This window comes from Taudactylus pleione, unplaced genomic scaffold, assembly GCF_031769625.1.
Source record: "Taudactylus pleione unplaced genomic scaffold, aTauple2 ptg000093l, whole genome shotgun sequence".
NCBI classification, from domain to species: Eukaryota; Metazoa; Chordata; class Amphibia; order Anura; family Myobatrachidae; genus Taudactylus; species Taudactylus pleione.
The window spans coordinates 15,215,008-15,239,526 of record NW_028284495.1 but is presented as its reverse complement, the minus strand read 5'-3'; the positions used below and the strand labels follow the sequence as shown (position 1 = coordinate 15,239,526).

At 45.7% G+C, this 24,519-nt stretch overlaps 1 protein-coding gene across 1 annotated transcript in view; it reads right to left on the bottom strand.

Moving 5' to 3' along the window:
* Nucleotides 1–18,579, bottom strand: part of B4GALT6 (beta-1,4-galactosyltransferase 6) — an 82,895-nt gene extending 64,316 nt beyond the window's left edge. The window contains exon 1 of the mRNA XM_088469578.1: nt 18,250–18,579. Within this exon, the coding sequence (XP_088325704.1) occupies nt 18,250–18,367 (118 nt within the window). The 5' untranslated portion in view covers nt 18,368–18,579. The remainder of the gene's footprint in view (nt 1–18,249) is intronic.
* Nucleotides 18,580–24,519: the final 5,940 nt, after the last annotated feature.

Sequence of the window (24,519 nt, the reverse complement as noted above, 5' to 3'; positions counted from 1 at the left end):
TTTTGTCATTTTTGATGACCGCCATTTCAATCACCCCCCAAATTTCTCACTTACATTTCTAACACGCATGAAATACACCACTTATACACATTCTTTCAATAATTTTTTCAACCACTTTGCTAGATATTAAACACACACATCACACCAGTGCTTAAAGTGGTCCTCCTCGGTGCAATGACAATAAAGGGACAGTGCGTGCCATGGGCGTGGTCATAAAAGGGGCGTGGTCACAATAGTATTCCAGATACAAATTACACCACATATTAGTGTCTTATTTATGTATGACACGCAGCAGTGCCCCAAATACACAATGCCCACATTTGTGCCCCTTATACACAATGCCCCCAGCAGTGGTAGTGCCCACAGCAGTGGTAGTGCCCCTTATGCAGTGCCCACAGTAGTGGTAGTGCCCCTTATGCAGTGCCCACAGTAGTGGTAGTGCCCCATATGCAGTGCCACTTATGCAGTGCCCACAGTAGTGGTAGTGCCCCTATGCAATGCCCAATTAGTAATCCCCCAGTAATAGTGCCCCCTGTAGTAGTGCCCCCTATTGTGAAGCCGCTTACTCAACATAAAAAAAAAAAATAATAATACTTACCTTAAGCCCTGCTCCCGTGTCTGTCTGGTCCCTCTGGCTGCCCCTCAGTCTGAACTATGGGAGAGACCTCATGACGCCTCTCCCATAGTGCACTGCACATAGCGGGACCCAGAAGCCAGAGCTCATTAGTGAGCTCCAGCCTCCGGATTGCGTTGCGGGGAGGGTGCCAGCTAGGAAAAAAAATTCTCAGCGGGTGCCCGGCAAATGGAGCGTCCCTGTGGCACCAGGGTTAGGTAGGTCGGAGGAGGCGGAACTGGTTCAGTCTCCAAATAGAAGTGATGGAACACAGTTGCGCCCCACTTTAACACCTGCGTCACACCTTCTAATTCACATTAAGCATACAGCGCTTCCCCATTACCTATGTTTTTCACTTCCTATTATTTATAAGAAGTACGGAAGCAGCTCAAAACATTAAAAGGAGCGCTATTACTTCTATCTACATTAAGCTGTGGGATATGTTGTTAGGCAGCAAGCGAACAACTCAGTTCTTGAAGATGAAGTGTTGGAAGCAGGAAAGATGGGAAGCGTAAAGATCTTGGCAACTTTGACAAGGGCCAAATATTTGATAGCTAGACGACTGGGTCAGAACATCTCTAAAACGGCAGATCTTGTGAGGTGTTCCCAGTATGCAGTGGTTTGTACCTACCAAAAGTGGTCCAAGGAACAACAACTGGTGAACTGGGGACGGGGTCATGGGTGCTCAAGGCTCATTGATGCGCATGGGGAGTGAAGGCTATCCCATCTGGTCCAATCCCACAGAAGAGCTACTTAAGCACAATTGCTGAAAAAGGTGAATGCTGGCTATGATAGAGAGGTGTCAGAAGACAGAGAGCATCAGAGCTTGCTGCGTAGCTGCAGACTGGTCAGTGCCCATACTGACATTTATCCACAGTCACAGCCTGGGCATGTGAGTGTCAGAAATGGAAGACGGTAGCCTGGTCTGATGAATCACGTTTTCTTTTACATCATGTGGACATCTGGGTGGGTGTGCGATGTTTACCTGGGAATATGCCCAGCTGCAGCCAACAGACAGACATTTCCCCTGTCTCTTCCCATGGAAGGAATGGGGAAATGTCTCCTCCCCTGGTGGCGGAGCGCAGATATCGGGGGCCATTACACTGCGAGATGTCTCACAGTGTATGCCCGCGATATCTGCAGGCTGACAGATAAAAGGTCTGACAGGCATTTTATCTGGCAATGTATGCCCGACATTACCAATTATGAGTCTTACACAATGAGCAGTGTTTCTACTGTGAATTTAATTTTTGTGATTCTTACTTTTGCTGCAAGCCAGTGGTTCCCAAACTGTGCGGCGTGGAACCCTGGGGTGCCTCGGGACACTTACAGGGGTGCCTCAGGTTGGTGGTTCAGCACCAAATCAAATTATTGGTGGTCAATGCAATGTAAATATGTGGACAAACAGAAGCACAAATCTGTCCACACCACATTGAGTGAGCACTGTCCACACCACAACTGAGCCTAAGGATGACAGGTCAGCACAGTTTACTTCACTTTACTAAATTTCTTTCTGAAGCTCTCAACAACAAACTTTTGGCTTAGGGGTGCCGAGAAAACAATGCTGACACTCTACGGCGCCGTGATTCAAAAAAGTTTAGGAACCACTGCTGTAAGCATTGTTTTAATAATGTAAGTTCCTGATGCAGTTCACAGACAAAAGTGTATTGCACAACAGAAAGTTTCAGTGACTAGCAACGCATTCATGAGATCCCCTAGCAACTAGCCCAATGGCCTACAAGGTAATTACAGAAATGTGCGATTACTACGTGATGCAGTATTCACACATTTCTGAAATTAACTTACATTTAAAGCATTAAGTGGCTACTATCCTAGATTAGTTTCAGGATAACAATAGCTTTGCTAATTTGTATTTGAAGTGTATAATGTAAGGTGTGATATCTTACATTATACATTTATACACTTCAAATACAAATTAGCAAAGCTATTGTTATCCTGAAACTAATCTAGGATAGTAGCCACTTAATGCTTTAAATCAGGGGTTCCCAAACTATGTGCCGCTGCACCCTGGGGTGTCTCGAGGCACTTGCAGGGGTGCCTCAGGTTGGTGGTCCAGCACCAAATTAAATTCTTTATGGTCAATGTAATGTCAATATGTGGATAAACAAAAGCACAAACCTGTCCCCACCACATATCTGAGCCGAAGGATGACAGGTCAGCGCAATTTACTTCACTACATTTTTTTTCTGAATTTCTCAACAAAAAAACTTTTGGATTAGGGGTGCTGTGAAAACAATGCTGATGTGCTAGGGTGCCATGATCCAAAAAAAGTTTGGGAACCACTGCTTTATATGATAATCCCATTCATAGCCTAGAGGTAATAGCATTGGGTCTACCAGTGGGACTCTGGGTATATGACATGGCTGCTCGAAAAGTATATATTTCCAGCCATAGCTCCCCGGCTGAGGGAAAGACTATTTCCTCCATCAGCCAAAATAAATATTTTCAAATGAATGTGCGACAAGGCAGCAGTTAGGCTTGGTACACATTATAGCGGACTGCCACTAGGCTGTTTTAGCGGCGCCCCGTTAAAACAACCTGGTGGGTACTGTTCCCACCCCACGGGCCGCAGTGTCCCAAGGGTGGATAAAACAGCGGTTCAGCAATCACCACACGGCATCTATTCACATAGAGAGGAGCACTTTTCTTGTGGCCACGCACCCTTTTCGGCCAGGCACGCGTGATACAGTGCCCTTTCTAGGTCCGGCGCCGGACCTAGCATGAATACTACATTAGACGATGTGCAAACGACGGAATGATCATCCAGATTTCCCTTCAAACGACTGAACGATAGCATAGTTTGGCCGTTATATCGTTAAGACAGTGTTAACATATCGTCTAGTCGCCCTGTGGGCGAACACACTTCATGGTTTCACAAAATCGCTAAAAGGTATCTTCTCATTTGCTATGCATATACAGCAGATCGATGCGAGGAACGATGTACAGGAGCGCACCATAGTGCGTACACATTAGACGATGTGGATGATTTGTCATTACAGTTCAGCTCAAAATGACAAATTGTCCAATTTATCATCTACTGCAGGTGTGTCAAACTCGTGGTCATCCAGCTGCGGTGGGACTACATATCCCAGCATGCCCTGCCACAGTTTTAGCATGCCCTAATAGCAAAACTGGCAGTGCATGCTGGGATGTATAGTTCCACTGCAGCTGGAGGGCCGCAACTTTGACACCACTGGTCTAGTGTGTACCCCAGCCTTAAGGGGGGTATCCACTTGTAGATATACAAATGACAGCACGATTACGACATTGCAACCGTGCTGTCGTTTGTATAGCTAGTGATGTGCCTAGACTGAACGTTCACTCGTTCAGTCCCGGCACATCCCTCATCCCCGCACATGCTGAACCTGACGAGATCGTCAGGTCGACCTGCATGTATGGGCGATGTCGGATGTCAGAAGCGACCAGCGGGAACGCGCATCGCTGGTCACTTATGACCAAAACATGCCCGATGCATGCGCGATTTGCAAGCGATTGCACGATAACGATGTCGTTATCGTGCAATCACTTGGCTAAATTGCTAAGTGGATACCCCCCATTAGGCTGCACAATCTTGTAAGAAGCCTAATGGTCATTTTCCAGAAATACTTAACCCACATATCACGTTGAAAATAAAAAATGTTACATTTCAACAATTACTTTTAAAAGAACGTTTAAAATAAGCCAGTAAGGATCTAGAACTATAAAGCGGATGCGGTTTAATCAAATCAATGTTGTAATAAAAGATTTAAGGATATTATCGTAAGGATGAAAAACGCAATAAGTCTTAAATAAAGGGAACAGAAAGGCCCATGGAATCCCTATGTGGGAGAAAGGAGAGCACAATTTCTATAGCAACTAGAAGCTTTGTAGCTGTAAAGAGCAATATGGCCCTCAGTGCAGGCTCATATCTCAAGATATACCTGTGGTTTCATGACACACTGCAAACATAATGTAAGTTCAGCCACACAATAGTACCGAGGAACAAACAGTACAGTGTTGCGTGTTGCAACACCACCAAGCAGGGAGAAACTTGCTCCACAACTTTACACATTGTTGAAGTCTAAAACAAAAAACACATTTTAAGCATACCAAAAAAAAAACATTTCAGACTGAAACAAATAAAATATAAATTAATATGCAAGTACTTAAAAGGCTACAAAGCAATTACCAATCTAGAGCTCTTATGAGATGCTGATCATATTTTACTGTTTAGGCTGTTTGCTTTGTGCATACCTTGGAATGGTGCAACGTCATCATTGCGCAACTGATTGGATCAGTCTTGGATACTTGAAATATGCATATAAGGCTAGCACATCTGGCATATCTTGCCTTTGGCAAAAGAGCAGTAATACTTGTAACATATGGGATGATCTTGTCACTCTACCCAAGTGCTGAGCTCTGGGATCCTTTTGCAAATCAGCCACACAATAGGATAAACTGTCACAACATTTTACACATAGATATATACATACACACACACACACACACACACACACAGTAAACTTGTCTTGGCTGGCACTCCACATGCTTCTTAAGAAACTACTGCGCCCGGTGCCCTCTGATTACCTCTCCAACAGGAGGTAAATAATAGCACAGTTCCTCTGGCGGCACTCAAGGCGACTGTAATAACACACACGGATTACCGCTCAGTAGTCCGTGTGTCTTATAACAGTTGCCTTGAGTACCGCCGGAGGAACTGTGCTATATATATTTAGTGCTGGGAAGTATATTTGCATATTCATGTGTATATGTGACGGCACCCGTCTACAGGGAGAGCCGAGCCATTTCAGTATAATTATATATATATTTATATATATATATATATATATATATACATACACACATATATATATATATATATATATATATATTACACACCCCTATGCTTTAAGCCTCAGATGGGGTACACACCTATATAATCGTCACCCCGTTCTTTCGATTTCCGACCAGTTCATGCGATATCTTAACAGCGTATACGCACTATCCATCATGTTTTCTTGGAAGAAAACCGGCTTTATGTGCACCCGAATAGATGGTAGAAAAAGTGAAGCGTGTATGCAGTTCCCGACCGGTCTGTCCGATGCTTCTGCCCATACTCCTCCAGCAGTGGTGCGGTCTTTGTGTCTTTTCAGCGTATAATTTAGACAGATAAGTCTCCTGAACCGCAAGTTAGAGTGTAAAGGTGTGTAGCCATGAATTGCAACTTTGAACAGGACTTTCAAACGTAAGTGTAATCGAAAGGAAAATCGCATCAAATGTGTGACTGTAGAAAAGTGTACCTAGCTAACAAACACACTGCCGTGCATCTGTATACCTATTGCTCTGCCCAGCTTCCCTTGCTCTGTGGTCGCTACCAAACTCAGTGTATGTCTGTGGGTGGCAGTGCCAAGCTCAGGGGGAAGTGTAGGGCTCAAATTAGCATTTGCAAAACAGGCAGGGCACGGCACGCTGATAATAATGCCTACAGTGAACACACATTATATATATACATACATACATACATACATGAAACTTCCATACATAGGCATTCCAATGCAAAGCCATGTAATATGTCCTTGTCTCTGGTATGCATTAAGAAAAGAGGAGGAAGAAGACACCACATATGGACTTCAAAACCCAACTTGATTACTACATACAAGAGTTTTGCCTACAGGAAATTCATGCAGGATAAACAAGTTTTCCTGTAAGTGGGATGCAGAAAAGACAAAGAAAATTGCTTCTTTATGAGAACAGTGAAAGCAGATCATGTGTTTGCACCCATAACAACCACATCTAAGGTTTCATTAGTCTGACTACAATGGACAGCTAAAAGCGGATATAAGATTGGTTACTATGGGTTACATTGCATCACTGCTCATTGCACCCGGTTATTAAATAAATCCCCAATGTGTTCTATTTCTTATTCACTAATATAGTGTAACTTAAAAGGTAAACTTACCACTGATAGGCCCACTGTAACCACAGATGTGTAATTATGTGTGTCAGTGCCCTTTTTGATATGTTTTTGGAATATAATTCATTATACATTTGAACTAAAACACAGCATGAATTTATTTCTCCTCTCATAGTATTTGTACACCTTCTACCCGCACTTCCTTCATTCTGTTACTTTGCTAGGGAAGCCGCACACAGGACGGTGCATCTTGCCAACAGAAATATCCCTTCAGAGGTCATTCCTAGCAGCATTTAGAGGAAATCATTAATCTAAACGGACATGATGGATAGAAGATAAATACATGCTTCTGAGCCAGATACCTGGATTTATTCTACCTAGCAGGAGGGGAGCATTATGAAAGACAGCGGGGTTATGAAAAGGAGTAGCAAAACAAAGTAATAACTACAATTTTGAAAGTAATTGACAAAAGTATACCATCAATAAATACAACACTAACTCACCCATAAAAAAGGCTGCTGCAGAGCGGGTACTACGCCAGTTTGCATCATGTTACTATGAACGCCCAGAAAGAGGGCATACTTTCATGACCCTGTCACTTATGAACGGCTGTGCTTTATGACATGAGAAGGGGAAAGGGCATTCTAATGTAAGCCAAGTACAGTAAGGGAGTGTTAGCACAATTGCATACCCATGTAGGATGGGAGACACAAGCAAATATACGAGAGCAGTATTAGTGTCAGGTGGCCACTGAAAGGTGAAATACTGGATGGAGAGGACATTTGACAACACTAGCAAACTTTTTGTGATTGGCAATTTTGCAGTAGGTACTTTCTTCGTTCTTCTACTATAGACTATGCTTTTTTGTGTGTATTTTAGGAATTTCATTACTTTTTTCCATAAGTATTAAAGATGCCTATGCCGGTCTAAATATGAATTATATAAGCAAGGCAATGTTTAAAATGTGGCTGTAAGTGCATGTGTAGTATTCCTGGCATAAACCAGGCACACTTGCTATGTGTGCCGACCTGCACGCATCTTCCAATGCTTACACCTAAGCACATGGTCAATTATATGCTATTTGTACGCCTTTTTTTTTTTTTTTTCAATAGCATAAATCACAATGAGCCTAATTTGGGGTCAATTCTACATCAGGCCCATTGTTTACATACTAACAAAAACAAACACTGTGAAACAGTCATTTTACATTATCTAATTTTACAGAATTCACACTCTGGGGCCAATCCAGAGTTGGAAGCAAAGCAAATAAAAGTTACTAACTGGGTACACACCTGAACGACGATGCGATGTAACAATATATCACATCACTGTACACTCTATACGATCAGATATATTGTTACATGCTACATGTAACACCACGTTATCCGTCCGTGGATTCATCCCAACGGACATGTAGAACATCTAATGGATGATGGGTGAAAACGACGGATTGGGGGTACACAATATATGATGGTTGTGTGGCTTGGTCGAAAGTACCAAGATTGCACGATATATCGTATGATTTGGGAGGGGAGTGTGCAAACTCACACCTAACTTGCAGTGTAAAGATGAGGCATGTATCTGCACCCTTGCAGTGCAGCATGGCTGGTCAGTTACTTGCTTTTTTTTCTTGCTTGGCTTCCAACTCGGAAACAGCCCCTGTTGCTATTGTGATACCAAAAATTCTAGGACATATTTTATTAGGTCCATTTTGCTAATGTTTTACTATATTTTCCCACTTTTAACAAAACATATCACCCAGACACAGTATTGTATGATGCCATATCTGCCATATTGCTGCACCATAGTTCTAATGTGTAGGCATTACTCTTACATTGTAAGTCCACCACGTATACACGTTACATGCTAGAACAAAATAATAGAATGTGGTCAGCTGCAACTTCCAGTCTGTGTTTCTGCCTTATATCACAAGTATGAGCAGGTATAAGACCTTACTCCATATTTACAGGTTTTTCTTTTGCCGGTCAATGAAAAGAAAAAAGTAAAATGAGGTAGGAGTACGTCACATAAAACCAGATTCAAAGAAAAATACTTTAAATAATAGATTTGCCCATTACGGGCATGATTCGCACGCAGGTCACAATGCACGCAGAACTCACGGATGTCAGCCTGCTGTGCATATTGGAACAAAAGAAATTGGTTTCTGTGCATGCGCCAGATCAAGCATACGCACATGGAGGACGGAGCACTCTAGTCATACGGACTTATCTGTATTTCCATGAAATTAGCGTTTCTGGGTGGTGTCTACATGAGCGCACTGAACTCTTCTGTCTCGTGGGTGTGTCATGGCTTTCCCGGGCTCCATCGTCGCATGCAGATGGAAAATGGATACCTGTTTCAGACAGATCTAATGCACCCAGCATGGGGGGTGGGTGCAAGTCCAGATGCTGATGATGGTTGCGGACATAGCACAGTGGGTGGGACAGGCTACCACAGACAAACGCACAGATATTTTGCTTATGCAAGAATCCACTTGTATATACTAAAGGAAGCAAGTAGGCTGCCACAGCCGCACAGAATAGTGGCCAGGGATGTGTCAGGTATTTTTGGAATATTGCAGTACGAGCAGATGTGCACATAGCAGGGCACTAGATCAGGAAAACCCCCGCACCTCTACGGGCTGCAAGCAAAAACGATTGAAATGATCCTACCTGGTCAACCTGCATAATAGAAGCATGAGTGGTATGGGATGGTATTCATGAAAGCCAACAAAAACAAAACACTGTGAAACAGTCATTTTACATTTACTAATTTTAACAATTAGGATAAAATTGTGAGAGATAATGTACCAACCAATCCGCTCCTAACTGTCACTTTACAGGCAGTGTTTGAAAAATGACAGGAGCTGATTTGGTTGGTACTTTATCACAATTTTCTTCACTCTCCAAGCTTTCATGAATACCCCCTAAGTCAGTTGGCGTATCATACGCACATAAGCAATTATTTTGCATACAACTTTTTCCATTTGTAATTATGCAAATTTTGCCGCCGACTCTACATAACTTCCTATGGGTTTATAATCTGTAAGATACAAAGACACACAATAAATAGTGAATAAAAATTTACTGAACAATGCAGACTGCTCTATACAAGAGTAAAGCCCAGTATTTTGGTGCAATAAGAAAAAAGTGCAGTAAACAGATCAGTGCTCTTTTAAGGTGGGTACACACTGCAAAGATATATCTGCAGATTGAGTGATCTGCAGATATATCTGTAGATGTTGATCGTTCATTTACACTGACCGACCATCTTCCAGGCAGCGGTGGATCCCAACCCCCTCCCCGAAGCTGTCACTGCATGTGTACGGGCGATCAGCTGATCACCTGTACACACTGGCCAACGGACAGATATATCTACAGATATATCCGTCCATCGGCTGTGCAGCACAGCCGTCGTGATTTGTCTGAACGACGTCATTCACAGACATATTGCTGGTACACACTGGCCGACGGGCAGCCAATATATTGATCAGCCCATAGATCTGTCAGTGTGTACCCAGTTTTAGACAGCAAAACATATGCATGAAGGGTCATGACTGCTGTGTGCTGTTTTACTATGGACAATGGATGAACAGTGTTCTACAGATTAACTGTATATAAAACTAATGGATAATTCAACTTCTACAGCAATTAGATACTGCCAATTTTTTAGTACAGATTATAAAATAAAATCGAACACACTGATTTACAATGGGCACCACCACCTACTCTAGAAATACCTGTAGAAACTTTTTCATAAATATCACAAATGTAATGTTATGAATATAATAATTCCATGATATCCATATAGACACAAATGACCTGTATAACTCAGAAGTGATTGTGGTAGGGACTCTGGATTGTAAACTCATCTGGGGCAGCGACTGACGTGAATAGGCAAATATTCTCTGTAATGTGCTGCAGAATATGTGTGTGCTATATAAATAACTGGCAATAATAATAATAATAATAATAATAGCCTATTGTAATACAAATTTAACAAAAAAAAAAACAAGAATTGCATAAAGAAACACAATAGATAATTTCTTCTGTTACACAAAGCACAGTGGCTCATCTTAATGCCATTTGTCATTGTACATATGATTCTTGGTACACATTGTCCGACATATCAGCCGTTCAAATGTATGGCCGATACATCGTGTGCCCGTCGGCCAGTGTGTACAGACTATATGTCTGAACGACATCGTTCACAGACATATAGCGTCGGCTGTGCAGCACAGCCGATGGTCATATAAATCTGCATATATATCTGCACATCGTGCTGTGTGTACAGGCGGTCAGCCGACCTCCTGTACACCTGCTGCAGAGGCCACCGGGGAGACGCGACCCCCCCCCCCCGACCAGCGGGACCGCAAATGATGGTTGTTCAGTGTGTATGATCAACTATCACCTGCAGTTATATCTGCAGATCTGTCAGGGGTGTACCCACCTTTAGACTCCAGCCCCAGCACAATGTAATGCAATTAGTGTTATCTATGGAGGAACATAGATAATGTATAACAGCGTTGTAACTTTCCTCAAGGCAATGGTGCCAAGAAGAGTTTTGGGTATTCAGTATGCTGTAAATTAAGGTCAAATGCGTTGCTCAAATTGGGGGGCCTTACTTGGTTGCTATATGGAGGCTCAGGGGTGCTCAAAAGGTGAATAAAACCAGTAAGACTGAGATGGCTTGCGAAAAAGTATTGTGTAATTAAAACAACATGCTTTAGATCATTATCACAACTTATAAACTTTTCCCTGGTCATAATATTCCATGATGGTGTGTAAAAGGTACAAAGTAGCATGCTGTGCTCACATGAGATAAGGAATGGAGAGAATCATAAATTTGTGATAGAAGCTGAATGACTGACGTGTTAACAAAAATAATTGGCTGTTGACACAACTATATGCTATTAAACTGCAATAGGTCTTTCATATCACCCTCTACTTTCAAGGAGAGAAGACAAAAAGGGGGCTGCTTTTACATCCGACTAAACACATACAGGGAAGAGAAGTCACAAAACAGCAGAATGATGTACAGGTCTCAGACTACACCTGTTAGTGTGCATTGCTTCATCTTTTAATATAGGAATATCATAGGTCTCGCACAGTGTCCTGCTTATAGTTATTTAGCAGAACAATGTAAGATTTATTTTAGGTGTTTATGAGACCATTACAAGGAAATTACATTAGTATATCACTGTGCAAATGAAGTCACAGCACTTGGCAGGGTATAAACCTGCTCAAAACTTTAGCAAAGAACACATTTTAAAAGATACATGAAACAGCTTTTATGATGTATTTGGCAAGACAAGGAAGATAGCTACATAAACGCTGTTCCTATTTTCCTTTTTACAGTTGTTAGTATTCAGATTAAGTACGCATAAACAAATATTGAACAGCCAGATTATATGGTACATGCCAGCAAATAGACATTTTAACCTATCCCATGGTGTGAAGTAGAGGGCACAGCTTTGCACTATAAGTACGCTGCCATTTTTTAATTCCTGTCTGACAGGTAAACCGAAAAGGCAAGATCTGAATCAGTGCCCGCCTATTGTATTTTTAGAGCGGGCTCCTGGCCGCTTGCATAGCTGTGGGTGACCACCTACAGCTAGTGCGAGCGGCCAGGATGATTGTAGCGATGGTCAAGACCATCGCGACCATCGGGCTTGCGACGAGACCCTTGTGGTAGGGTGTGGTAGGCTTGGCCATCGCTATCCGGGTCTCGCGCATGTGCACGACGGAGCCGCCTCCGTCGTGCGCATGTGCACTGGGCCAACATCGACCCGCTTGTGAGCGCTCAGCGCTCGCGAGCGGGTCTGAATCAGGCCCAGAGTTCACTATGAGCAAATGCCTCGGATGCAATGCAAATGGCCATTGTACTAAAGGGGATGATGGAGTAAGGACTTGTGTGTCCATATGTCCTGGCATTCTCACAGGATGGTGACATTCATGGAGATAAATAAAATCTCTTTCAACTTCATGTTTCTCTTTTACTTATGTGAGATACACACTTTGCAGACAAACTGGTATGTACGCGGCTGTGCATGCACACGTAACAATCGGTTGACCAATTTGTCTGGCCGCAGGATCCAATAGTGACGTCACGGTCACTGGTTCCTTTAGCCAGCATATGGGTCAGTAGATAGTCTGTACACACAGGCTGATGTGCACGATATATATTTCAGATAGATCACATCTGCCGTTCTGCATGGCCGACACAAATCTGTTACAAGTTGGCTGACGGTAACGATGTTAGATTGTTAGTCGGCTGTACGAACGTTATATCATCCAGCATTACAGTACTAACAGAATGATTCAGTTGTTTGTTGCTCCAGTTTAACCAGCATGGGAGATTTTCAATTGTCTGCTTGACCAGACCCTTTTTCAAGCAAGAATGCGCGGGATTAGACACTTTAAGCAGCTTCTCCCATGCTAAAGTGCTTGGCGAGCTACAGTTACGGCTTGCCCGCCACAAGCGACCAGCCTCAAAGCCCCATTTCACGCCGATTTCTGCTTGCACTTCAGGAGGATGCAAGCAGAAATTCATGATAAGTGCAGCCTCTGGGCTGGTTGCGCAAACAATTGAATAGCTCCCTGCAGTGTAGACGGGAGCTACAAACAATTGAATCGCCCCCTTAAAGTCGGATGACAGAAAGCTTTATTGGAAGGCTTGTCGTACAACAGTGTATGGATGGAAGTAAACCAGCTACTATACAGTGAAGAGAGGGAGGGGAACATTGGTGCCTATGCTATGAGTTAATGCTGTGCGAGTATAGCGAGGATAGGAACACTGGTCATTATGCTGTGAGGAGAGGCTGGTAAATTTACTGTGAGAAGAAAGAGGGTCACTAACCACTATGCAATGGCCATATACTCATTTTATTATAATTAGTCACGGCAAGAAACACCTTTTAATTTGTGCATTCATATTTCTGATATTTCACGCAGTCATCATCCTGTTACTTTCCTTTACCTCAAGTAGCCATATGATTTGATCAGTTCTCGAATTTATTACAGCTTACTGACATACTCGTTGCAAGCATCCATGTTATGTCCCATATAAAGCACTGGTCACTGTGTGACAAACATTGGAAAAGTGTCAGTGTGCTATTACAGTTTATAGATAAAATTATCTATAACGTTTCTGAGGTCCATGCGGCAGTCAACATTCCAAACATCAATCAGATTCTACTTAACATTTAACTAGCACCTTATAGAAGATAATAGCTAGAATCTGATTGGTTGCTATGGCAACAGCTCCACTTCTAAAAACTCTCACTTTAGTAAATTTACCCCTTAGCCTCATAAGAATTATAATTGCAACCAGACTTTACTCCTGCTCAGTCCACACCCAATTTAAATTACAGATACATTAATGAAGTAAATGCATTTAAAAAAAAAAAAAAAAGACGATGCAATGAATGGCATTACTCATTTTGCTTATAAGATCGCCCCTAAGAGGGCTTAGCCAAAACTTAACAAGATGATGGGAGCTTTCCCTCAGAGCAATTACTGGAGAAAAATATAAAAACTTCATAGTTTAACAACTATAAGTTGATACGTTTCTTAGTACACACGTCTGTGGTGTACTTTGTCATGTACTTAAATCATAAAAATATATTATTTAACAACCTGTCTTTCCAAACTCCACTAACCATGCTTAAAGGAGAAGGGAAAGCAACAAATCAGTTACAGACCAGAGAGATAAGGAAATAAAGTCTCTAAAGGTGCGTACACCAGGACAGATATATCGTTACGATATGAACAATAACGATATCGTTTAACAATATATCATTCATATCGTTCGTTTTTATGCAGTGAACGACCAACGATGTGTGTTCCCGCATGAACGATATCTATGATCGTTCGTACATGCCGGCCAGTCTGGACGATATCGTCAACTTTGCCTGTTTAGAGATGTGGCAGGATGACTCACTTAAAGATATCTTTCAAGTCGTTGGTGGTACAGATTGTACCGTGTGTATACACCTTAATGCTGGGTACACACTGACAGATACATTGGCCGATCAATTGATTGGCTAGTGTATCTGCTGCAAGTCGACCAGTGTGTACCCACGATATGTCGGTGAACGTCGCCGTTCACAGACATATCGCATTAGCTGTGCCGCAGAGCCGATGGACAGATATGTCTGCAGACATATCTGTCCATTGGCAGGTGTGTACGGGCGGTCGGCAGACCGCCTGTACACACACAGCGGCAGCCGCGAGGAAGGGGATGGGACATGCCCCCGACTCGCCCACCGGGACCCGAGGGCACAAGCAGATGATAGCCGTTCAGTGTGTATGAACGACCGTCATCTGCAGATATAGCTGTCAGGTGTGTACCTACATTTACATTAGAACGCAATGGTTCCCAATCCCCTTCACAATTCAAATGAACGCCATAGACCCAGGACTATTTGCATAACAAACAGAGCTGAGACTCATCATTTGAAATTCAACATTTGACTACGGTAAATAGAGCCCTGTAAAATATACATACCTTCAGGAAAACTATAGTCACTTTTGGGCAAAAATAACAACAAATATATAAATGCTATACAATTTTAGAATAACAACAATAGTAACAAAAACATTTAAATATGATAGTTACATTAGGAAACCAGACATGCCTGCATGGACATGCACCAATCACAACCCCTCTTTTCAGAAAGTAAAATTTACAAGCAATATACAAATGAAGCTGGAAATTGTAACAGTATTTTGCAAGATAGTAAATTGCAAGTTACTGCCATCATATATAAGGGACAGATATGACACCACAACTTTGGTTAATTGTTTTAAAAAGCATTTTTAAAAATGTTTGAAATTCTAGGGGGCAATTCAATTACTTTGTGGGTACTCATTAAGTAATGGATGCCCATCGGAGCAATTCAATTGTTCCCCCCCATAGGGCGCAAGTGTGCGCCCAGAAGCAATGGGTTTAGCCGCGCAAAGCGGCTAAACCAGTCAAAAGTGCTGCTTTGGGCACCCAAAATGCCAACTTATCACATTTCTACTCACCTCCTCGGGAGGGGTGAGCAAACGTGTGCTCCAGCGGCTTTTCCCACCCAAACAAAGCAGCAATTGAATTGCTCCGTCGGGTGCCCAAAAGAAGCCACGGGCACAACTGAATCACCCCCCTAAAGTTTGGGAAGGGTGTTTGGATGAAATTTCCTAAAACAAAAGGATGAATCTTAATTGCCACACAATCAAGATACTAATAATAATCAGACACCCATAGCAAACCACTTTTGCAGTATCTGTCTGTGTCACAGACATGCAAAACAAAAAGAACTCAAAAGTGCATGAATAGCCAGCACAGGAAAGAGGAAGTAGTCTTGTGAAATGAAGTGAACCAACATTCATGACAATATAGTCTATGACATCACCGTGACAGTAAGGTAACTTGTTCCAAGTGATTGAATATAATGCAATCTGAGTGATGTAGTCATTTCCTTGGGAACAGATATGCTCCATTCTCCATGCCATAGATAGGACTGATTTCTTCATTCTCAGAAATAAAAAATACAAATTGTACTTTTAATTTATCACCTGCCTGCATAAGTGTCCATGTAACACCAATAACTACAATTGTTATTCCGTCACCTCATGGTAAGTGTCCACACACCTATAATACCTCTTTTCCACCAAAAACCCAGGTCCGACCTGGGTTTTTGGACATGGTTCCAACCCTGGTCAGACCCATTTACACTGCACCTTTGATCTGGGTTACTCCCAGGTCAGCCCTGTTCACACTGAACTCAGGTCTGCCCTGCTAAACCTGTGAGGTCATAAAACCACAACCACCAATCAGCTCATTTTAGGCATGACCAAGGTCGGATAACACGGGTTGCACCGTTTACACTGCACCATTACCTGGGTCCATCCTGGGTCCAACCCTGGTATCTACCTGTGTTGGATTGCAGGGTCACTTGACCCAGGTTATTTTTCAGGGACCCTTTTACACTGAGCTGCGACCCGGGTAGACCCAGCAAAATCCCAGGTTTTTGCTCTGGTGTAAAAGGGGTATTAGATTGCAAGCTCCTTTTGAACAAGGCCATCTGTACCTTCTGCTTCATATCATTGTAAGCCAATTGTTCATATCATTACTCTCTGAATGTACATAGACAATACGTAAGAGATTACAAACAAAAGGTAGTAATTGAAAATATCGACTCAGCCATCCAAAATATGTCTTTACTTTAAGTTGCGAGTACAATTTAAATTTGCAAAGAGAGAGTGATAGAGTAAAAACATCTGAGAACATAAATGTATGACAACAACTGATCCAGCTATAACAATATTAAACTGTACAATACATGTATTTACTATGGTGTCTTAAAGCCAATAAAAACATGCAAATGATTACATGAAAGGAACATTGGTTCCAAATACCACATACCCATTTCCCCACCTGCAGTTAGAGGCAGGAGCACAGCAGTGACTTTTAGATGCTAATGTTCCACCTCCTCCTATACGTTAAAGTTAATGTAAGGGGGTCAAAGGAGTATCCTCAGAAATGACCGCAGGTGCAAATGCTAGATACGCAGAACATAGCAAACAAAATCGCATCTGACATGTGGTGTCACTGGTGTTTTCTGAGATTCATCAGGTAACTGACCTTACAAAACAGCATTTACAGATATGTTAATGTCTTTACTTTTTATGCCTAGATCCAAATACAAAGGTCATCACATCAACTGATCTTCACAACTCTTATGGGGCTGTCCTGATTTACAATTTTTTAAAAGAATATAAAAGCATCCACAAAACCTTGAATGCAAAGAAAACGCAACTATGTTTTGACACCAAGATCATTAAACACCTACACTGTGTTATTATGACAAGGACAAAACCTAAAAGTTTGCATTCAAATTATCCCAGAGGTGTAACAAAATGCTCACAGGCCACTCCAGTCATAAGTATTTGCATAAGCTTTAGCGCTAATTAAGTTTTTCAGTGGATACACACCTTCTATAAACATAAATTATTTTTAACATTACCACATAAAGCAGATTCCCAAAACTAATGGATAATACCACTACTATAGCACCATACTGATTGCTTATTCAAAAGGACATAAAAAGTGAGATGGACAATATAACACAAGTACAAAACGTACCAAAAAGCTACTAACTTAAGCTGGGTACACACCTAAACGATGTGCTGGTGCAGCAAGGCAACGATATATCGCATAACCGTACACACTGCAAAGTCCGCCATACGGCAACACAATATATCGTTACAAGAGTAATGTAACACAGGGTTGTCCGTGGCATCATCCCATCTGATTAGTAGTACACTATATGGTGGTCGTTGTGATCCATCATGGATCATAAGATCGGCCAATATATTATATTGGGTGTACCCAGCTTTAGATTATTGCTGCAAGTAAGGTAGCATGTTGTACCAATTGCCTTTATTGTGCTATATATATTATATATACATACAAACACATACACACACATCGTTGCCAGTGTGTGTGTGTGTTGCACACTAGACACCCCCGTTTCTGGGAGCTGGCCTTGCTACAGGCAGGATTGGGAGCCTGTGATAATAAATGAGATGCCAGTGATCAGTAACAGCAGCCACACGAATGCCATCCATCACCACCAGCCCGGGACTGGACAGGAGTGGCAGGGCCCTGATGTAAGTAAAATGGTCTCCCCACGCTTTGGTGCCACCAGACCCTCGGAGGGGCCCCTCTTACTCACCTATGCCAGGGGCTACATAGACGAAGTAGAGGCAAGACGAAGACAGCGAGAAAAAGAAGATGAAGGCGAAGATGGATCGGTTAGAGACCCGCAGGAGCCTCCGGAAGAGCGGCCTCATGGTGCCCGGGGACGGAAGGCTGCTCTCAGGAGAGCTCGCTGGCGGACAGGCTACGGAGGGAGGACAAGCCCATCGGGTGACAGGAGTGAGGGGACGAGGCAGCAGCAGCACCGCACCGGGAGGAGGAAAGCGGTGGGGAATGGCAGAGCAGGAGCTGATACACCTACCCCCGTAGGGAGGAGAGAGGACTCGGCAGCAGCGGGTGGGAGGGGGAAGTCACTGAGAGGAGGAGGAGGCGGGGGGGTTACTGGTGCTAGGAGGGGGCTAATGTTCAGGATGGATTCTCTTCTCTGTGTGTCTCACGTCTGGCAGCCGGTGTTCCTGCGGCAGGGATATCACATATCCCACAGTGCTGGGCACTGTCTGTCTATCTATCTATCTATCTATCTATCTATCTATCTATCTATCTATCTATCTATCTATCTATCTATCTATCTATCATCATAACGTACTATACATACACACACTCTATATATCAGGCAGGGATATATCACACAGTGCTAGGCAGTATATATATATCATCACACTGTACTGTATATACACACACTCTATGGGGTGAATTTACTAAGAATCATTTTGGTCCCGATTTGTCCCGTTTTTCAACTCGGATAGGATCGATCAAAAACGGACGTTTTTTTCACTATAAAAATTGGGAATTTACCATGCTCCTGGTTTTGACACGATCGTTTTATTTGATGGTGTATTTGATCGATCCTGTCCGTGTTGAAGCCCTGATTTGCCTGCCCGACTTTCTCTCCCGAATAAGCTGCCTGCACATATCAGTAAAATATGTGCAGGCAGCTTGTTTTTTTTATATTTAAGAGTTCATTTATTTGTTAAAAATGACGTAGGGTCCCCCCTCAAAAGCCTAACCAGCCCCAGACTGGTCAGCCAGTACTGGTTCCGAAAATTACGGGGAACAAAATGAGTAGGGTATGTGCTGGTTTTAAATATAGGAGGGAAAATGCGTAGGGGTCCCCCTATATTTAAAACCAGCACCGGACCCAAACCGACCAGAGTGTAATGCCACAGCCAGTGATCGCGCTGAGCGGAAAATATGTGGGTCCCAGGGACCAGCTACTTTAAAAAAATGGGGTCCTACCTGACCATTTCTGGGTCCCATCATAATTTATGCTTTAGAGCTCCCCATATGCCCCTCAGACCTCCCCACATGCTGCCACACTTTCTCACATACCCCTAGAGTGCCCCTCTGATATCCCCAATAGCATCAGTTTTGTACACAGAGGGCCTGATTCAGAGCTGGACGCTCTTTCAGAGCGCTCGCTCTGAATCAGTGCCCTCCTTCTCTTTTTTAGAGCGGCCGCTCGCATAGCTGTGGGTGACCACCCACAGCTATAGCGAGCGGCCAAAAAGATGGTCGCGGTGGTCAAGACCATCGCGACCATCGGGCTTGCGACGAGACCCTTGTGGTAGGGTCTCGTCTGCTGCAAGCCCAGGAGTGCTTTTGGCTCTATCAGAGCCAAAAGTACTCCCACTGACATCACTTGTGATGTCGGTGGGGCCGGCCCCAGACGGTAGGCGTTCCCATGGGAACGCCTGCGTCTGGCCAGCCACGCCCCCGGCACGCCCACCAAAGGGGGCGTGCTGTCACTCACCATCGACAGCACGCCCCTTTGGTGCGAGACCCATAGCGACGGCTTGCCCGTCACTATGCGGGTCTCGCGCATGCGCACGACGGAGCCGGCTCCCTCGTGCGCATGCGCACTTGGCCAACATCGACCTGCTTGCGAGCTCTCAGCGCTCGCGAGCGGGTCTGAATCAGGCCCAGAGGTCAGACTGCAGTACCCATTGATAATAATGGGGACTGCAGTAGTTAGCCTTCTGCAGGAGATTTCTGTGAAATCTGTGATAATAAAGGAGAAGGAGGAGGGTAGCTTGGCACAGGAAAAGTAGGCAGGGAAAGGAGAAGGGTTTGGGTGCCACCGGGTATTGGAGGTGGAGGGGTAAGCAGGGACAGGAGTAAGGGTTAATTTTATTTCCCCTTCACCATAAGGACCTGGGCGTGATGTGGAGTGAGGGCAGAAGTGCAGTTCCAGGCCCTCACAGCGCTGATATGTTGTCTCAGCTGGAGTATCTAGCCACCAATAGTAGAGATTTGTACCCTCATGGACTCAGGGCCTAATTCAGACCCGCTCGCGAGTGCTGAGCGCTCGCAAGCGGGTCGATGTTGGCCAAGTGCGCATGCGCACAAGGGAGCCAGCTCCGTCGTGTGCATGCGCGAGACCCGGATAGCGACGGCCCCTCGCTACAAAGGGGGCGTGCTGTCGATGGTGAGTGACAGCACGCCCCCTTTGGTGGGCGTGCCAGGGGCGTGGCTGCCCAGACGGAGGCGTTCCCATGGGAACACCTACCGTCTGGGGGCCCCACTGACATCACTAGTGATGTCAGTGGGAGTGATTTTGGCTCTGATAGAGCCAAAAGCACTCCAGGGCTTGCGGCAGACGAGACCCTACCACAAGGGTCTCGTTGCAAGCACGATGGTCGCGATGGTCTTGACCATCGCGACCATCTTTTTGGCCGCTCGCTATAGTTGTGGGTGGTCACCCACAGCTATGCGAGCCGCCAGGAGGCCGCTCTAAAATTCAGAGGGACGGCCCTGATTCAGAGCGAGCACTCTGTCAGAGCGTCCGGCTCTGAATCAGGGCCTCAGTTCACTCGCCACGGGCCTTCTATTTACAACTAGATCCCCTTCAGTTTCTGTACCCTGAAATCATCAGCTACTGTCCAACGTCATTCCCTACCATCCAAGTTGGCATAGAAGGGAAATATAATTTTGTAGCGAGCCTGCGAGGGGACAAGTTTCTTTTTTAGTAAACTGTGTGGGTAGGGAACCGCACTTCCGCCCTCACTGCACGTCACTTCCAGGTACAAATACAGAAGGGGAAATATTCCTTTCCATTTCTATTCCCCCTCTATTCCCACGTGGATAGTAACTGATGACATCAGGGTCCGTTTGGTGAAGAGCATCTAGAAACTACCCAGGAGAAAGGGTTGGGTGCCACCTGTTATTAGAGGGGTATAGGAGCTGCAGACATGAGGTGGAGGGGAGTAGACAGGGACAAGAGAAGGGCCTGGGTGCCACTGGGTATTAAGAGGGGGAGGGGGGCTGCAGACAGGATGAGGTGGAGAGGAGCTGGGGAGTGGGACGAGGAGTAAGCAGGGACAGAGGCTGGTTGCCACCGGGTATTAGAGGTGGATGGAAGGCAGGGATTAGAGGTTGAAAGCCGGGGACTGCTGGGGCCAGGCACGCTGCTGTACTCTACCTCCACATTCACAGCAGGCTCCCGGCTGGCTATTGACTGAAACTGTCTGTCACTGAGTGAATGTTCCCAGAATGCAGATGGGGCGGGGCTTCGCGTCTGCATACATTTCTAGGCAGACAGCTGTGGACCAGCCAGCGGTACATCTGTTACTCTTCTTCCCCCCTGCACCACATCAAGCCCACCTGAAGCGCTACCTGCTTTAGGGTGCCGGAGGCCGGGCCGTGGTCTATTCACACCAGAGGAGGGAGGCGGAGCGGCCGCAGTCTTCTAAACACCGGGGGAGGAGAGGCAGCCCACAGTCTTCTTCATGCTAGAGGAGGGGGGGTGGGCCAGCCGCAGTCTTCAAAACGCTGGGGGAGGACAGGCAGCCCGCAGACTTCATCACACCGGGGAAGGAGAGGCAGCCCGCAGTTTTCTCAACATCGGGGAAGGTCCACTCAGAGTAACACTGACTGCTGAGTGAGCTGCAGCATCTAGGGGCATCTACCGGCTGGCTCCACCTCCTTTTTGATGTCTCCCCTGCAGCCGGGCCAGGGGAGACAACAATCAAATAACCAGGAGCCGGGGAGTGGCCGGCAGTGGAGCGCGTCCCCGGGGACTCACCCATTCAAAGGGAGTCCACGGTCCTCATTAGTGGGTAAAATACACGCTATAGCGGGTATTTGCGAACACTGACAGCAAGGAGACCCTATTATTGGGTCTCCATAGTCAAAGCATTCTCACCCCAAGCCGGTCAGGCCAAGCCCAGGATCTCAGGGGAGTTGGGGACCCCCCCAAAAATGGGTCTTCCCTCTCCCAAAACCCCAAGGCTTGGTCTGAAGCCCAGGGCTCTTCCCCGCACCCCTGGAGTGGTGGGTACAGGGGTAGTAAAGTTTTAATGAGTATTAATTGTATTTTACAATGGAACTATAGGTGCCATAATACCTGCCCTTTGGCACTTGTGGAACTACAACTGCCAGCAGGCGGCCGGCACCCGTACCCCCACTGTAAAATAAATAGTTAAAAAAAGACACTACACACACACCGTAGATAGTATAAATTTATTACACACCGACCTCAATCACACATACTTACCTCAGTGATCACGCCGAGAGGAAAAAATGATGGGTCCCAGGGACCCCTCACTTTAAAAAATTGGGGTTCTAATCCATTGTTTTGGGGTCCCATCACATATTATGCGGGGTGAGGGCAGACAGCAGCTGGTGCAGTACTTGGGGGGCAAGGAGGGGGTTATGGGCAGGCATAACTAGGGGTAGGAAGGGGGGCAAGGTTATATAGCAACTGGCACAGTACTGGGGGACAAGAATGGGTTTAGGGGGAGGGGGTCAGGATAGCAGCTGGGGCAACCCTGAGGGTAGGGAGGGCGCAAGTGTAGATAGCAGCTGGGGCAGTGAGGGGGTATGGGTAGATAGCAGCTGGCGCAGTACTGGGGGCAAGAAAGAGGTTAGGGGCTGGCAGTACTGCGGGTAGGGAAGGGGTAATGGTAGATAGCACCTAGGGCAGTACTTGGGGCAAGGAGGGGGTTAGGGGCAGGCAGAACTCGGGTAGGGAGGGGGGCAAGGTTAGATAGCAGCTGGCACAGTGTGGGGGGGCAAGGATGGGGTTAGGGGGACACGATAGCAACTGGGGCTAGAGATGGCGAAAGTGTAGATAGCAGCTGGGGCAGTGAGGGGGACAGTGAGGGTGCATGGGTAGATAGCAGCTGATGCAGTACTGGGGGCAAGAAAGAGGTTAGGGGCAGGCATTACTGGGGGTAGGGAGGGGGTAAGGGTAGATGGCAGCTAGGGCAGTACTTGGTAGCAAGGAGGGGTTTAGGGGCAGGCAATACTGGTGGCAGTGCTGGGAGTAGGTAGGGGGTCAGGATAGCAGCTGGGGCAGTACTGGGGAGGGGGTAAGGGTAGATAGCACTTGGGGCAGTGGTTACCTCTTTTATTCCTGGTGGGAGCCCTTGCTCACTGTTGTTCGCCTGCATCTCCTTTCTGCTCCGTGCAGTGGGCCTGATTCAGAGCCGGACGCTCTGACCAGAGCGCTCGCTCTGAATCAGGGCCCTCCTCCATGAAAATGGAGCGGCCTCCTGGCCGCTCGCATAGCTGTGGGTGACCACCCACAGCATATGCGAGCGGCCATGATGATGGTCGCGATGGTCTTGACCATCACGACCATCGGACTTGCGACGGAGACCCTGCGGTAGGGTCTCCCTGCCACAAGCCCTGGAGTGATTTTGGCTCTATCAGAGCCAAAATCACTCCCACTGACATCACTAGTGATATCAGTGGGGCCGGCTTCAGACGGTAGGCGTTCCCATGGGAACGCCTCCGTCTGGCAGGCACGCCCACCAAAGGGGGCGTGCTGTCAATCAACATCATTCCCCGGGTCTCGCGCATGCGCACGACAGAGCTCCCTCCGTCGTGCGCATGCGCAGTGGGGAACATCGACCCACTTGCGAGCGTACTGCCGCTTGCGAGTGGGTCTGAATGACCCCCAGTGTCCATCTACCCACCTCCTGTGTGCAGAGAGCTCAGCTGGCTGAAGGAGCGCAGGTTGCTAGAGGGTGATACCGCTCTCCTTCAGAAACCTGCTGCCTCTACTTCTGATGCTCTGCCTCCACCTCAGCCTGCAGGATCAGGGCTCCTCTCTGCTGCTGCTTCTGCCAACCTATGCTGGCTTCCTCGTCTCTATTTATGCTCCCCGGGTAGCCCCAGCCTCCGCCGGGAATGGATGTAGAGCGCGGCGCACTGAGGTGAAAGAAGAGGTGTCAGGACACGGCGCCACGTGGCGATTGGCTGGGGACACGGCGCTGCGCGGCGATTGGCTGGGGACATGGTGCCGCGTGGCGATTGGCTGGGGACACGGCGCTGCGCGGCGATT